At 40.3% G+C, this 16,048-nt stretch overlaps 1 protein-coding gene across 1 annotated transcript in view; it reads left to right on the top strand.

Moving 5' to 3' along the window:
* The window catches only part of LOC114546167 (zinc finger protein 271-like), a 39,343-nt gene that overhangs the window by 8,188 nt on the left and 15,107 nt on the right, over positions 1 to 16,048 (top strand). Inside the window, exons 3-4 of the mRNA XM_028564853.1 lie at positions 258 to 344; positions 3,989 to 4,172. Coding sequence (XP_028420654.1) covers positions 258 to 344; positions 3,989 to 4,172 — 271 coding nt within the window. The remainder of the gene's footprint in view (positions 1 to 257; positions 345 to 3,988; positions 4,173 to 16,048) is intronic.

Genomic DNA, 16,048 nt, shown 5'->3' with positions numbered 1-16,048 from the left:
AATCTCACAATTTGAAACTGCCTCTGAAAACGGGCGAATCTGAACAAAGCTGGAAGTTGACGTCAACACCACAACTCCTAGTCTTTGTCAGGCCCCAACATTTGCAGAGGATACAGCACTGACCTGAGGTCAGCCTAGTCTTCTGAATCTAGCTATGTCACGCAGATCTCCAGAGGTTCTCTATTTAATTACTAAATTCACTTCTGAGACTTTTTTTTCATGCAAGCGTTTGCAACTTTTGTCCGACTGTGTCGCAGTTCGGCAGGCGCTCAGCAGGCTAATGGGACTGCGGCCGGTGCTGCCTCGCCACCCGGCGTGTCCTCCTTCACAGACCCCAGCTCGCTGTGAGCTAAATGGATCTCAGTCACGACCGGAAGCCCGCGCAGAGTCACTGTTTCTGGGTTACTGGACTACTAAATGCAGAGGCCCTGACGGCGCTCCAGGGCCTGTAGCTCGCTAGCTGATTATATTGCAGTGTCTGAAATATGAGACCTGCTGTTGAGTCTCTAATGTGTGTGTATGTGGTTCGCTCAAACCAATCAGTGCGCAGCTCATCTAAATATTCATGAGCATACCATATTTGGAAGTAAAGCTCTTGTTACAAATAGGGCCGTATTCACAGGGTAGTTAAGGGCCTAATAAAATAGCATTCGGGCAATTTTCAGCCCAACCAATGTTACATACCCCATTAGGAGACCTTAATGAACAGTGTGAAATACCCCATATAATCATTCTATCACCCCTTTAATATCTTACACCAGTATAAACAATACAACCCAGTCTCATGGCAGTATGTGAAATGGTCACGTTATTTAATCTATTGATACGTGTTCACCACGTGCCGTGGTGGCCAGCACGAAAATGTAAACTAATATTAGTATTTAAATGGGAAGCATATGTCGTGGTCACAACCCTGTGAACACGTATCCATAGATTAAAAACAACGTGACCATTTAACGAACTGCAGCTCCGCCTCCTCATGTCCACATTACACCCTGCCGGAGCTCAGCTCCGTCTCCTTCAGCACCAAACATTTTGCCGGGGGTTTCAGCCCCGAATGTTTTGAGTGTAACCCCGAATGTATTTTGAAAAGTTGACTGACGAATATGAAACCGGACTTCGTTTAGTGTCCACTCTCGCTATAAACAGCTGTCGGCATGCTGCGGCAGATGTGTCGTGTTTGTGCTCCGTGTATTTCTGCAGTAGATTCGGTTTTCCACCTCTGATGTACAGCAGCGTACAACCACTTCCCTAAACGTCTCAAACGGGGCTCTGGATTTCAAACGGGGCTCTGTGTCTGTCAGACGCTCTGAGATCTACCGTATCAGCAGAGAAATCACGTAATGCACAGCAGATGGTGCAGGTAGATTATTTTCTGAAATATCGTGACTTTATTCTCGTAATAGCCTATTATAACTTTATTTTTTTCACAAAATATCACGACTCCTTCAAATCTCAGAGAGCACAGATGGGATGAGTTATATTTTGAATGTGCACAAAGTTTTGGACATGAGCAGAAATCTTGCTCAAACATCTGAAATATTACAGTCCAGGGGTTTATTAATACATTTAAATAACAATGTATTACTGAGGTAAATAATTGTCATATGCACTTTTAAGGTAGTTACTTCCCCAACAAAAGATGCAAAAGAGGGAAGAATAAATGATGCCTAAACTACATGTATGCTGACTCAGATATAATTAGAAAAGTCTATCTAAAGGAGAATAAATAGATGAAAGCAATACAGAATTCCTGGTAGCCTTACTGCAATATTTTCCATTATGTTGTTCTATTTGGATTGTAGCCTAATGTTTCCCTATACATAAAGATATTTTAGGGATATTTATTCAGAAAAAGATAGAAATAGGTGCATACAAATTCACCAAAATGCAGAAAATGTGTGTGTTAGTGTTTAATGCTAACAAAATTCCCCCCAGACCCCCACATCATAAGCCACCAAACAAATCTGGAAGCAAAACCTTGGTCTTTGGGTCACATTTTTGTTTTTCATTTGGAGGCCACAGTTCTGAGACAAAAGGGTTTTAAAGGGGATAACAGGCCAGTTATGATTAGACCAAATGTTGTTGCCATCCAACAAACTGGAAGCTAAAATGAACATACGCTGGCTATTAACAAGCTGGGCAAGCCAATCACTGTTAAAAAGGCTATAATAGTGGCTTCTGATTCTCTTAAATCAACATAATTTTCTTGTTTAAAAAGATTTTTACATATTTGCCAGCCAATATTTTCAAACATGTTCAATTTCATACATTTTCCAAGGGTGAAATCCGTTGCGTGCCTGTTAACATTAGCCTATAAAAGGTATAAAAAAAAATAATAATAAAGTAAGTGAATTGGAAAGTATTTCTCTTTGTTTGAGTAACTAATCAACCCTACCTTACACATTAATACTGGAAAAAGAGCCCCTTTGGTGTAAAAACACATGAAGTCATTTTGAATGATGACTATTCTCCGTAAATAAGGGCTCCCCCTCCCTACAAAAGCCAATTTAACCACTGACCGTGTTGAACAATATTATTTACACAATTGCAGATTTTAAAGCAAATGATTCATTTGTAAATAAAATTGTTATTGTTCCAACAGCATGTCAGTTTATCTGGTTAATCAAAGAGTAACAGGAGATGTTTTATGTTGGTATTTCTTCATTTAATTATGATGATTAGATTTGTCGGGGGTCCCTGGAGGTCCTGTTATGAGGCTCGTTCGAGATGAGCAATGTCTGCGCATGTGACCTATGTGAGATGTCTTGTGTATCACTGGGAGCCAGTCAGGTTGGTGACAGCCAGTTTAATCAGCCTCTGCCTGCATTTATAATGGAAGAAAACAGTGTGTGAATGCTCACCTCAAAGGACAACAGCTAGCATGCTCTGTCTGGAAAAATGGCACATGAAGGTGCTACTTAGCATACAGAAAAAAAAAAGAAAAAAAAAATATATATATTAGGGCTGTCAAAATAACGCGTTAATTTCAATTAATTAATCTGAGAAAAAATAATGCGTTAAAAAAAATAACGCAGATTAATCCATTCCATATTGACGTTTGACCCGGAGCCGTTCTAGCCACCATTCGACTGTAAAATGAAGAAGGGAGACGAGAAGATGCTGCATGGATCATTGATTGGAACATTTAGCTACTTGTTAGTTCTTCCTGCCAACCCTGGCTACCGAAATCTGGGGCCCCTGATATGTCTGCTCTTCTCTCTGATGCTCTGAGACGGACGATACAGGCAACACAAACACCGCTGCACGTGACGCTAGTTAACACTATACTCGACAGCAGCTAACGTTAGCCTACCGCTAGCTAGTAGCTGGATTAAACACGGTTAAAATGCCGACAGCCAACGCTAAACGGTGTGTTGACTGTGTTTTACTGTAGAGGAACACCGGTATGTAATAAGCTGCTAGCCTGACCAGCCAGCTGCCACTAGGGTACGTCTAGATTCCGTTAATTATGTATGCGATTAATTAATTAATCACAGAGTATGTAATTAATTTGATTACATTTTTTAATCGATTGATAGCCCTAATATATATATATATATATATATATATATATATATATATATATATATATATATATATATATTTTTTTTTTTTTTTCCATATATATATATGGAAGAAAACAGTGTGTGAATGTACATCTCAAAGGACAACAGCTAGCATGCTCTGTCTGGAAAGATTTATATGGACTTTCATAAGTCCATAAAAGTACCTTGAAATAATTACATTTATTTAATTATTTATGTATTTATTTCCTCATTTATTTATTTTTATGGTGTATTTATTTATTCATTTATTTATGTATTTATTTATTTATGTATTTATTTATTTATTTATTTAATTGTGAATAAAACGGCATTCCATAACTATCTAGCTATCTGTCTCGAATGAGCCAATTGTAGCAACGGTAACTAAGGGGCGTGGTTTAGTACGGGGTTGTGACCGCGAGACGCTGCGTGATCACGAGATTTGCAGTGGCCAGAGTGAGTCCACACACAACAGAGCGAGCAGCGACAGAGGAGAGCTGCTGGATTTCAGAGACAAAGAGAGGAATGGAGGACCAGACCTCCGACCAGAACCCGGAGCAGCGGAGCAACAAGGTCCCCAGAAGACAAGCAGCAGGCTCGGACTCTGATACCACCGATGTTCAGGTCAGTGTTCAGGATACTAAACACACGCGGAAGAGGCTCGAGGCTCCGTGTATCGTTCGTTCATTCTGTTGTTAGAGATCAAACGTGGAGAAAGGAAAGGCGTGTTTTGATGTCTCCGCGTTTCCTGCTTCCATCTTGTAGACACTCAAACTAACTAAATGCGTAGTGTCTTGTTCTCTTTGTTCTCGAGAGAGCGCGCGGAACAAACAATGCTCTCCCTGCTCTTCCCTCCAAAACTAAACTAAACAAGTTGCCGAACAAACACGGTAATAGGCGAACTGTGGAGAGTCTCATTAACTGCAGACTTGAGATTATAATTATTGAATATAAAAAACGACCCGATGAAACCAGTTGAGAAACGTTAACAAAGTGTTTTTTTATCCAGAATAACCGCAGTTTACCGCTCCAATATGGCGGCGACGTGCTGTGCTCAGATATAGTGCCTTCAAATGGGGTCGAGTTGATGAGAAGAGTCCGTATAAACGCCCCCTTCATGTCGTATTCAATACCTCGTAAATTAAAGTTTTCTCTAAAATCTCCAAATTCAGCAATATATACACGTAGATATCGCACCGTCTGTGATAAGTCTCTCTCGTCGCCATCTTGGTACGGAGGTTCTGACCATAAACACTCTGTGTCTTCAACGTTTTTTAAGGCAAGGACCCCTTAACTGAGAGAGAGGGAAAGGGGCCCCCTGCTACATACACATAGACACATTTAGTGCATAAAATACTAAGACATTGAAGTCATAGTTTTGGGCATGATTTTAGAAGGGGATTGTTATTTATTAAAGGGGCCACCGGAGGAGTTTTAACAGCGGTGAAGTTAGTTTAATGTTTGACATTCATTGGTTTTCGCGGATGTTACCTTCGATTGCTCCATGTCAATACTTTGATTTCCCCCAGTGACGACGCAGTTTAGAGCGCAAAGACCTGAATATCTGTCCAATGAGCCCGTCACTATAGAGGTAGTTAGGGACTGTCGTAAAATTGCAACACCACTCATTTTAATCTTTAATATCTTTTTTGTTTTACAACATAGAAATCTCAAACCACTTCCATTATAGCACTTCCAACTTTTCCAATATTTTTTAGTAGCTGGATATATATATATATATATATATGGATGGATGGATGGATGGATGGATGGATAGATAGATAGATGTGTGTGTATAGATATATATATAGATATAGATATATATATATATATATATATATATATATATATATAATCTCATTTGTTGCGTCTAAATATCAATGAGGATAACTCAAATTGTTATTGTTGTTATTATTATTTAGGGGGGGCTTAGGAAGATTTTGGGGTAGCTTCAGCCCCCCTAAAATAGGCCTAACGATGGCCCTGGTGGAGAGTCTCATTAACTGGAGACTAAACTTTAGATCATAAAACCCTTCAATATAAAAACCACTCATTGAATCTGTTGAGAAATGTAAACTACAGTTTGCTGGTCCAACACAACATGCTCTACTCACAGACCCCAATATGAATATAAAGCTATCCACAACATGTTTTCAGCTGATGTCTATGTTGTTACCACGGTAATCTTTCAACAAAATATGTTGATTTCGTGTCATTCTGAGCCCTTTGGCAACTTGCCAACAAACCCTTTCTGTAAGCCTGTGGGATTGCCTAACACTATTTAACATGTTACTACATTTACTTATGTTTTGGTTTAAAAATGAATATCTTTTGCTACATTTAAACCTCACGGCCACACTCAGGGCTAGATTTATCAAGCCGTTTGCGGCTGTTTCCAGGCGCTAATTGGTCGCAAAGACGGACGTAACCAATGCGGTCTATTTACAAACAGGGACACTTGGGTAAAATCGCAGATTGTCCTCCACATGTGCGAGAAGAGACAAGTTGCGCTTCCAATATACGTTCGTGGGGAAAGTGGGAGGATAAGCGCAAAGTGCACCTAATTATATTCCGTGGTATTTACAAAGACTGTCAGTAAGAGCGCGTCTCTATTCTGCGGGGGAAATTCTCCGCCTCTTAAAAGCAGGTCTGAACCAGCCGCAATCGAGTTTCCCCGTAGACCTTTATGCCGCTGGTGAAATGGCAGCAGTAATTTGAGCAAGACGAAGATATAGGAGAGGCTGAAAATATTTTTAACACGAGAATTACACTTTGTCAGTGAACACATCATTTAGCGTTACAGATCAAGCAGCCATGCAATATTTGAGTTACTGGAAGAAATCAAAGATGACATTGAATCTCCCACTCAGCGTTCACATCCCATTCCAGCAGTTGTTAAACTCCTCGCTACATTACAGATATATCGACATCAGGATCATTTCAAACAGTCATAGCATCAGCAGTGGGAATATCGCAGTCTGCACTCAGCCGTATCATAGCACAAGTACCGCTTCGCTACAGCGCAATCTACGGTATAGTGGGCGGAGAAAGACGCTGATTGCCTGATGGGTGTCAGGGTTGATAAATACTACGCAAAATGTGGAAGCATAGCGTGCGCTATTACTGAACTCGCATGAACAGACGCAGCGCAAACTGCGCTAGTGTTAGTAAATTAGGCCCTCAGGGTCCAACACAACTTTTTCCCCTACTGGCCCTGAAAAAATGGAGGGGAAAAAACACTTTTTCACACAAATTTACTAATCATAAATACATTGTAATGATTCATTCAAACGGCAACAAAAACTGTTCTCAGCTACAAATACGAGTTCAGTCCATTTAGTTGGATTTGCACTCTAATAAGTAGGAGTGCACCGATCCGATATTAGGATTGGATATCTGTCCCGATATTGACAAAATAGCTGGATCGGAAAAATTAACACATCTACGGGCCGATACAGTTATTTTTTTATCCATCGCAGCACCGGGGCCCCTGTTAACTGCATACCCTTCTCACTCATGGTAGTAACTTTATAACACAACAATTAATAACCCACAACTAACTCTCTTTAAAAGGATAAACACCATAGCATATAACAATTCGTGACTTAAACAGTTTCTAACACTAATAATTTTACATTTACAAATGTACACCACCCAACGCTGGGTAACATTATAGCTGCTAGCCTAGCTAGCCAGGTAGCATAACAGTCTGTTAAGCTGGGATAGGCTCCGGTCGCTACTGCACATTCAAGAACGGAGAAGAAAGTTAGCTAGAGGATGAAGAAAAACCGGAGGTACACCAGAACAACGTGTGCTCAAGAGAGGAGCCGTCTGTTGTTCCGAAGTTTTGTTTCTAAAAAATCTGACATAATTTAGCCACTGTTGTTGCGCCGTCGCTCAGTTACTCGGCTGTGCTAACGTTACCGGGCTAACGTTAAAGACCTGTCACTTCAAGCATGCAGTGGAGCAACACTATGAACGCTGTCTACCTCCGGTCCCGCTACAGACCGTTGAGAAAGACGGGTTCAGAACAATGATTAAAACACTGGATTTAAGATGTCTCGCCTCGCTGAAATACGTCCGCCAACCTGCTAACATTATTCAAACAGCGAAGCTACGTTCAGTCACCACTACAACAACCTAATTTACCTGTGGCCATGGTAGTGTTCATACAACTATTTGGTTCTGAAAGGGAACCAATGTTAAAGTTGTTTGTATGTGTAGGCTATTCATTCGATTTGAGGTTTATTTTACTACTTTGCAGTTTGCACAATAAACATAGTTTAGCTTCTGTAACTGTTTGATGGATTCTCCTTCATATAAAGTTATTGTACAATGTCGTGGAGGCAAACCCTTTAGTAATTAAAGCTTTTAGTACACGTTTTTGTGATATTCTAAACTTAAAACAAAAAGTAAGGCTGCACAATTAATGAAATTTTAATCACGATTTTGGATTTCCACGGTCAAACTTGCGTGATCGAGCGATCTTTAAAATGAGTCATTCCATTCATAGAACGCTCCTTATCAAAGTTTTTGCAAAGCCAATCTAGCGCTCCATAAACCACTGTCTGATCACGTGCCTCCATGAGCCAATTAGAGTTGTTCCCTGCACCGCGCAGCTTAGTTTCTAGATGTAGACAGTCACAGAGGACAGAGTAACGTTAGGAGGAAAATTCCACAACCGGTAGCAGTCGGTCATCATAAGCCGGTCACGATGGTTACCAGTAAACGCAAAATTTTGTCCCGTCGGTTTTGTTTTTCAGACAACAGCCGTGACCATAGTGCTAGTTTGTGTCTTTTAGCTCATAGCTTTAGCAGCAGACTGTTGGAATCCTCTCCCGTGAAATACAGTCACACTACACCGTTTTGCTGTCAGCATTTTAGTCGTGTTTAATCCAGTTACTACTGTAGCTAATGGTAGGCTAACGTTACCTGCTGCGTAACATATTTTTAGTGTTTACTAGCGTGACATGCAGCGATGTTTATGTTGCTTTTATCGCCGGTTTTGGAGCATCAGAGCGCAACGCAGACATGTAATGAGCCACCGAAATCCGCGTTGCTATTTCGTCTGGTAGATGTATTAGCAGGAATGTAGCACAATATGGATGTAAAAGCCGTTATAATTAGCCTATGTGACAATAAAATTTGTTTTGGTTCAAATCAACAAATAATCGTGATAATTAATCGTGATCTCAATATTGATTTCTGTAATAGGGAGGAGGGCGCGGCTCAATTGCAGGCGACCGGTAGCAGGTGTCCGCATCTGTTTGTTGTTTGGAAATTGTCTGCGTACCTATTTTTTAAAACTACAAGTTTTTTTTTTTGTGTGTTTCTGCACAGGGGTTTTGCCGCGTATATCAAGCCTAACAATGGAGATATTTTTCTTCCTACTTCTGGCAATCGTGCTGAACATCGCTCGGGGTTTGTTTGTCAAGCCAGACAGGATCCAATACACAAAGAACTTTCTCCTGGGATTTAAATCAAGCAATTATGTGGTGGACCTAGATGCAACTCGGCTATTAAGTTGTGGGGTGACCGACTGTTTTTACTTCTTAGTCGGTGACAATGCTCTGATACAAAGTTCTAGGTGTTCGGCTACACCAGGTAAACAAATTAGGAAAAGAGGGAAATGGGGCGGAGTGCGGCAACGTTTAAGAAAATTAATGAAAAAGAAAGTCCTTAAGGAATAAAACTGATGAACTGCAAACGTGTGTGGCCTCTTTGCCTGAGTTTAGGGACACTTGTGTGATGGCTTTCACCGAGACGTGGCTGACTGACACTGACCTTGATTCTACTGTGGACATTGATGGATTTGGGGTTCCGATCCGCTTGGATCGTGACCCGGAGGTGACGGGGAAGCATCACGGCGGGGGTGTCTGCCTGTACATCAATCCAAAGTGGTGCAACGGCGCTACTGTGCGCGAACAGATTTGTTTACTGGACATCGAGCTGTTGTCGGTGTCTGTTAGACCATTGTATCTGCCTAGGGAATTCCCCCAAATATTTTTAACAGTAGTGTACATCCATCCCAGAGCAGATATAAAATCTGCTTCTGATGTCATCTTTTCAGTAGCTCAAAGACTACAATCAATCTCTCCCGATGCCCCGTGCTTCTTTCTGAGTGATTTAATCGTGTCAGCTGTAAAAAAAAAATCGCTGAGAAGTTTCACCCAGTACGTCACCTGTCTCACTCGGGGGAACAGAATATTGGATCTCTGCTATGGCTCTATCAAGGGAGCCTATAAGTCCGTTGCAGGTCCTCCTATAGGATTTTCTGACCATAATGTTGTGCATCTTCTCCCCACATACACACCTGTGCTGCAAGTGCAGGCACGTGTGGTCCAGGTGTGGAATGAGGAGAGCACTTTGGCCTTGCAGGGCTGTTTTGACTGCACTGACTGGTCCGTTTTTCAAGATTCATCCAACAGCATTGATGAACTGACTGATGCAGGATGCAGTTACATCTCTTTCTGAGTGGACCGTGTGATCCCAACTAAGACCATTGTTTCCTATCCCAACAACAAGCCCTGGATATCTAAAGAACTGAAACATATTTTAAGGGAAAAGAGGACTGTTTTTAATAGTGGCGACAAAAGTGCATATGCTGAAATTAGGAAGGTTGTGCGAGTTGAATTCGTAAAGGCTAAACTTCAGTATAAAAGAAAAATTTAGTCCAAATTTAGTGAGTCTGATCTCAGATCTGTGTGGAATGGCATGAAAATAATGACAGGACTACACAAAGGCACTAGTACAGTTTCCTTAAATGGTTTTGATTCTGATGAGCAGTTAGCAAGTGAATTAAATAGTTTTTATATGAGATTTTCTAATAATGATTTTAGTGCGGAAATCTGTCCCATGAGTGAGGATTTGGTCAGGGATTCCTCTGTTTTGGATTTTGATATTGATGTATCTAAGGTCAAAACATTATTTAAACAAACTAAGATTAGGAAAAGTCCTGGTCCTGACAACATCAGTGGTCGAGTCCTTAAGTCTTGTGCTGGTCAGTTAATTGAGATTTTTAAAGTTATTTTTACATAATCACTCCAGACGCAAACAGTGCCAAAGATTTGGAAACATTCTACAATCATTCCGGTGGCTAAGTGTAAGAATCCCAAGGTCTTAGATGACTTTCGGCCTGTTGCTCTCACCTCATTGGTGATGAAGACTTTTGAGAAGTTGGTTAAGCAGGAGGTACTGAAGCAGGTGGAAGAACAGCTAGACCCTCTTCAGTTTGCTTACAGGGCTAGCAGAGGTGTTGAGGATGCAAACATCTGCAAAACCTCAAAGACTCATGCGAGGCTCCTTTTTATCAACTTCTCTTCAGCATTCAATACTATTCAGCCGTACTTGTTGGCTGAGAAACTTCAGTCTATTTTTAACTTGAACCCTAACTTGATTGGCTGGGTACTGGATTTTCTGTTGAACAGGTCGCAGTGTGTTAGGGTCAATGGTGTTTTATCCTCAACTTCCAGAGGTTCTCCTCAGGGCTGTGTTCTTTCTCCATTGCTTTTCATTTTATATACAAATGACTGTAGGAGTAAGTATGCGAATAGGCACTGTGTGAAATTTGCAGATGACACTGTTATAGTGAGCCTTTTGAACAATGATGAGGCGGGGCATGGCCCTGTAGTTGATGATTTCATTGCGTGGTGTGAAAACTCCTATTTGTCTATCAACGTTTCTAAGACCAAGGATATGATTATTGATTTCCGTCGATCACAGCACAATGTTTCACAAACCGTTATCCAGAACATGAATATTGAGACAGTAGATGAATATAAATACTTAGGAACCATCATTGACAGCAGGGCTTGACATTAACTTTTTGAGGTACTTGTCCTTCGGACAAGTACATTTACGTTTCACTTGTCCATGCATAAAAGTCACTTGTACGGGTAAAGATTCATCATTTTATAAAAAAAATTGTGTTTTGCTAATGCAAATTTGAACAAACCGTTGAAAGCATCCAAACACTATCAACATTAATACAATTCTGTTGAAACAGTAGAAACAAACGTGCCCCAACAATAGATTTCCCCTTCAACAAGAAAAAAGGATCTCCAGACTCCATAATACAAAGTAATATGTTGCACGCCGGTGTGCAGAAGTTAATATATTGAGATTCTAATTCAATATTTTAAAGTTTGTCATTACTTTCAGATTCCTAGTCAATATTCTAAGTTACTTAGTCAATATATTGAGATACTAAGTCAATATATTGAGATTGTAAGTCAATATTTTAAATGTTCTTATTGGTTTGAGATTCTTTGTCAATATTCTGAGTTACTAAGTCAATATATTGAGATAAATCAATATATTGAGATACTGAACAATAAAGTGAGATATTAAGTCAATATTGCGATACTAAGTCAATATTTTGAGATAAATTAATATATTGAGATACTAAGCCAATATATTGAGATTCTAAGTCAATATTTGACATTTTCTCATTACTTTGAGATTCTTAGTTTATATTCTGAGATACTAAATCAATATTTTGACCAGAGGGAGTGGTGACTTGAACTTCTACTATATCTAAAATAATTTTGTAGACATAACAATGGAATTTGTCACTAAATGTTGGTGTTAACTTTTTTTATACAATTTCACAAATTTCTACCCGGCAGAGGCTGATTTACCGAAAGGATCCTTTTAAAAAGGTGTAGCTACTTCACAGTTGAGTATTACCTAATATTTAATCTGCATATTTTTTTTAATTTTTTTTGTTCAAAAAAGGAGCAAAAAAAACGACATTATAGAACGGCTTGTTTATTGCTAAGGAAAAATTAAATGATTTATTAAAAATGTAAAAATAATAACTTATAAAAATAACTTACTATCCAACCACTGGATAGTAAAAGGGTATTTCACAACAACGAAAAGCAGCACGACGCTGGCGGGGCAAATTTCAAGTGAACGCAACATCTGAGTTTTTCCAACAACAGCAGCTGCACACTGTCATACGTTCCTCTCCAGTGAAATACAGACACACTTTTACACCGTTTAGCTGTCAGCATTTTAACTGTTTACTCCAGCTGCTAGCTAACGATAAGCTAACGTTACTTGCTGTTGAGTGTAGTGTTAACTATCGTAACATGCGGCGATGTTTAGGTTGCCTCTAACGTCCGTTTTCGGAGCATCAGAGAGAAGCGCAGGCATTTCAGTGGCACCGCGTTGCAATTCGGTCCGGTAGATAACGGTCGTTAAGGCACCGGTGCCGTATTAGTACCGGTCTCTCGTTTTCTGTCAACGATGTGACGAGGAGGTAACGTTAAGGCGGAGTTAGCAAGCTAACGTTAGCTAACTAACACCGGCAGGTTCACCGTGCTTTCATGCTGCATTGCTTACAGAGAACGAGCTGAACAGCGGGCTGGGTCTAACGTTAGCGAGCTGGGTCTAACGTTAGCGAGCTGGGTCTAACGTTAGCGAGCTGGGTCTAACGTTAGCGAGCTGGGTCTAACGTTAGCGGGCTGGGTCTAACGTTAGCGGGCTGGGTCTAACGTTAGCGGTCTGCTGACCGGGATTGCGGGGGAAAGAAATTATCGTTTCAAATCGGTAACATAGCCGTAATGAGTGGCACATGACGTGAACTAAAATGGCATTTTAGTTTGTTTGAGTTTTAACTTGTCCAGTGGGACAAGTAAATTTCTCTTCCACTTGCCCTACAAAAAATCCACTTGTCCCGGACAAGCGGACAAGCCTTAATGTCGAGCCCTGATCATTGACAGTAAGTTATCTTTTGAGAGCAACACAGATGCAGCCTGTAAAAAGGCCCAACAGAGACTTTTCTTCTTGAGGAAGATGAAATCATTTAGCGTGTGCAGGACTCTGATGACTTTGTTCTACCAGTGTTTTATTGAATCAGTCTTGACATTTTGTATCGTGGTGTGGTACAGTGGTCTTCCAATGACCAATTGGTGTAAGCTAACAAAGCTGGTAAAATCTAAGGTGGTTGGGGTACAGTTATCACAGCTGCAATATGATAGATGGGGCAGGGGTAAGGCTAACCAAACTTTAAACTGCCCTGATCACCCACTCTTTGGGAGTTAAATTTGCTCCCCTCAGGTCGCAGTTTTAGGCTGCCTATGTTAAGAACTAAACGTGCCAGGGAATCTTTTATTCCTGTGGCTATTAGGAACCTGAATTCACTTGAGTGACATCTTTGAATTTTTTATACAGAAATCTTTGTATTTATTCCCATTACTGTTCATTATGATATTGACCTGTGTACTGTCCAATTGGATCTTGTCACTGGTTTTGGGGAAGGTGTCTCTATTGAAGGTGTTGATGTGTGTCCTGTTTTGTGTTTATAATGTTGCTGACATATGTATGTGTGTTTTTAGATATCCTGCTGCAAATCAAATTTCCTTTTCTAAGGATAAATAAAGTGGAACTTGAACTTGATCAAAATAATTGTGATTATCATTTTGGCCATAATCGTGCAGCTTTAAAGTAAAGACATTTGTGTTTGGTGGATTATTTTTCTGTGGTAACCATGCATTTTGGCAATAAATGTTATACCATTGGAAAGCCTGTTTAGTTCTCTTTCAAATGGTGTCCTATTTGTAAGGAACATGCATTTGTGGGATGAAGCAGCAGCGCATAGTATGTGGATTGCGCTCATGAAAAATGTGCCAAATCTTCTCTGCCAATGCCAAACAGCTTATTCTGCCATTTACTCATTTGGTGGATTGGATGATGGAAGTTTGAAGAAACAAGACATATTGGCAATTTAACAATTTATCCATTTCACAAACAGGAGCCTCAGTAGCGTGCGGAAGAACCATACACAGCCACAACAGCCTGGCACCTCCTCCTCATGCTGGTCACCAGCCTGGTCACACACTGCTGTGGGATGGCATCCCATTCTTCAACCAGCATTTGTCGCAAGTCAGCCAACGTGGTTGTGTTGGTCACTCTGGCACGAATAGCACGCATATCTCCACAGTCTGGGACCCAACTCTTCCTCCAAGATGACAACGCTCACCCCCACAGGGCGGGGTTTATCAGAGACTACCTTCAGAATGTGGGAGTGGAGAGGATGGACTGGCCTGCCAGCAGTCCTGACCTCAACCCCATTTAACACTTGTGGGATCAGCTTGGGTGTGCTGTTGATGCCAGAGTGACCAAAACAACCACGTTGACTTGCGACAAGTGCTGGTTGAAGAATGGGATGCCATCCCACAGCGGTGTGTGACCAGGCTGGTGATCAGCATGAGGAGGAGGTACCAGGCTGTTGTGGCTGTGTATGGTTCTTCCACACACTACTGACACTCCTGTTGTGAAATGGATAAATTGTTAAATTGCCAATATGTCTTGTTTCTTCAAACTTCAATCATCCAATCCACCAAACACCAAACGAGTCAATGGCAGAATAAGCTGTTTGGCATTGGCAGAGAAGATTTGGCAAATCTTTTCATGAGCGCAACCCACATACTATGCGCTGATGCTCATCCCACAAATGCATGTTCCTTACAAATGGGGCACCATTTGAAAGGGAACTAAACAGGCTTTCCAACAGTGACATTTATTGCCAAAAAACAGTTACCACGGAGAAATAAATCACCAAACACAAATTTCCTTACTTTTTGTTTTAAGTTTATGTACTCCTGACAGTAGAATTAAGCCATTATAAACCTATATAAAGGTGGCCCATTATTGAACGCCCATTATTATTTATTTTAAGAAATTTGATTACATTATATTTTCAATTTTAATGCACAATTGTTTTTTTAAATAACAAAAAAGAATTCAATACATTACATCTATGTTATTTTGTCTTAGTTAGGAAAGTCTGGTGCCTTTTATTCTCTCCCACATGGTGGAAAGAAGGTATAAGGTGGAAGGTATACAGTTTATTATTAACGGTATAGGATCGGTATCAGGTATAGACCGATACACAAAGCCCTGTCATCGGTATCAGGACTGAAAAAGTCAGATCGGTGCATCCCTACTAATAAGTCCTAGTTATTATCCAGTAATGCTTGTTTTAATGTACGTGAAAGGCCTGAACGGAATAAGTATTTACACACTTTCAAGGCAATGACACTGCTGCCCTCATTCACTTTTTGTAAACTTCCAATGTCGATGATTGTCATCATGAATCAATATTGTGCATTTTGGTTAACAAAGAGCAATGATGGTCGCCCGGGTAGTTCAGAGGGCACGCCCACATGAAGACATGTATTCCTCTACGCAGAGGCCCAGGGTTCAAATCTTTGGACAAAAAACGAAAATGACCATATGATCATAAATGTGATATCATAGGGGCAAATGTCAAATATGAACCATAAATGATGTATATATCATTGGTAATTGAGCTAAAGTAAACATCTATTCTGTATTTTTACATAAATTGTTATGGCTGTAACATTGGCTGTATAGCAAAAATATGAACACCACACAAGGGTTAAATTATGCAACATAGCTAATTTGCCACAATGTTATGAAGAGGCGAAGACATGCTGATTATGCAAATATCAATATTAATAAAAACTTTG

Source organism: Perca flavescens, chromosome 19, assembly GCF_004354835.1.
Source record: "Perca flavescens isolate YP-PL-M2 chromosome 19, PFLA_1.0, whole genome shotgun sequence".
Taxonomy (NCBI): Eukaryota; Metazoa; Chordata; class Actinopteri; order Perciformes; family Percidae; genus Perca; species Perca flavescens.
This window is presented reverse-complemented; position numbering and strand designations above follow the sequence as displayed.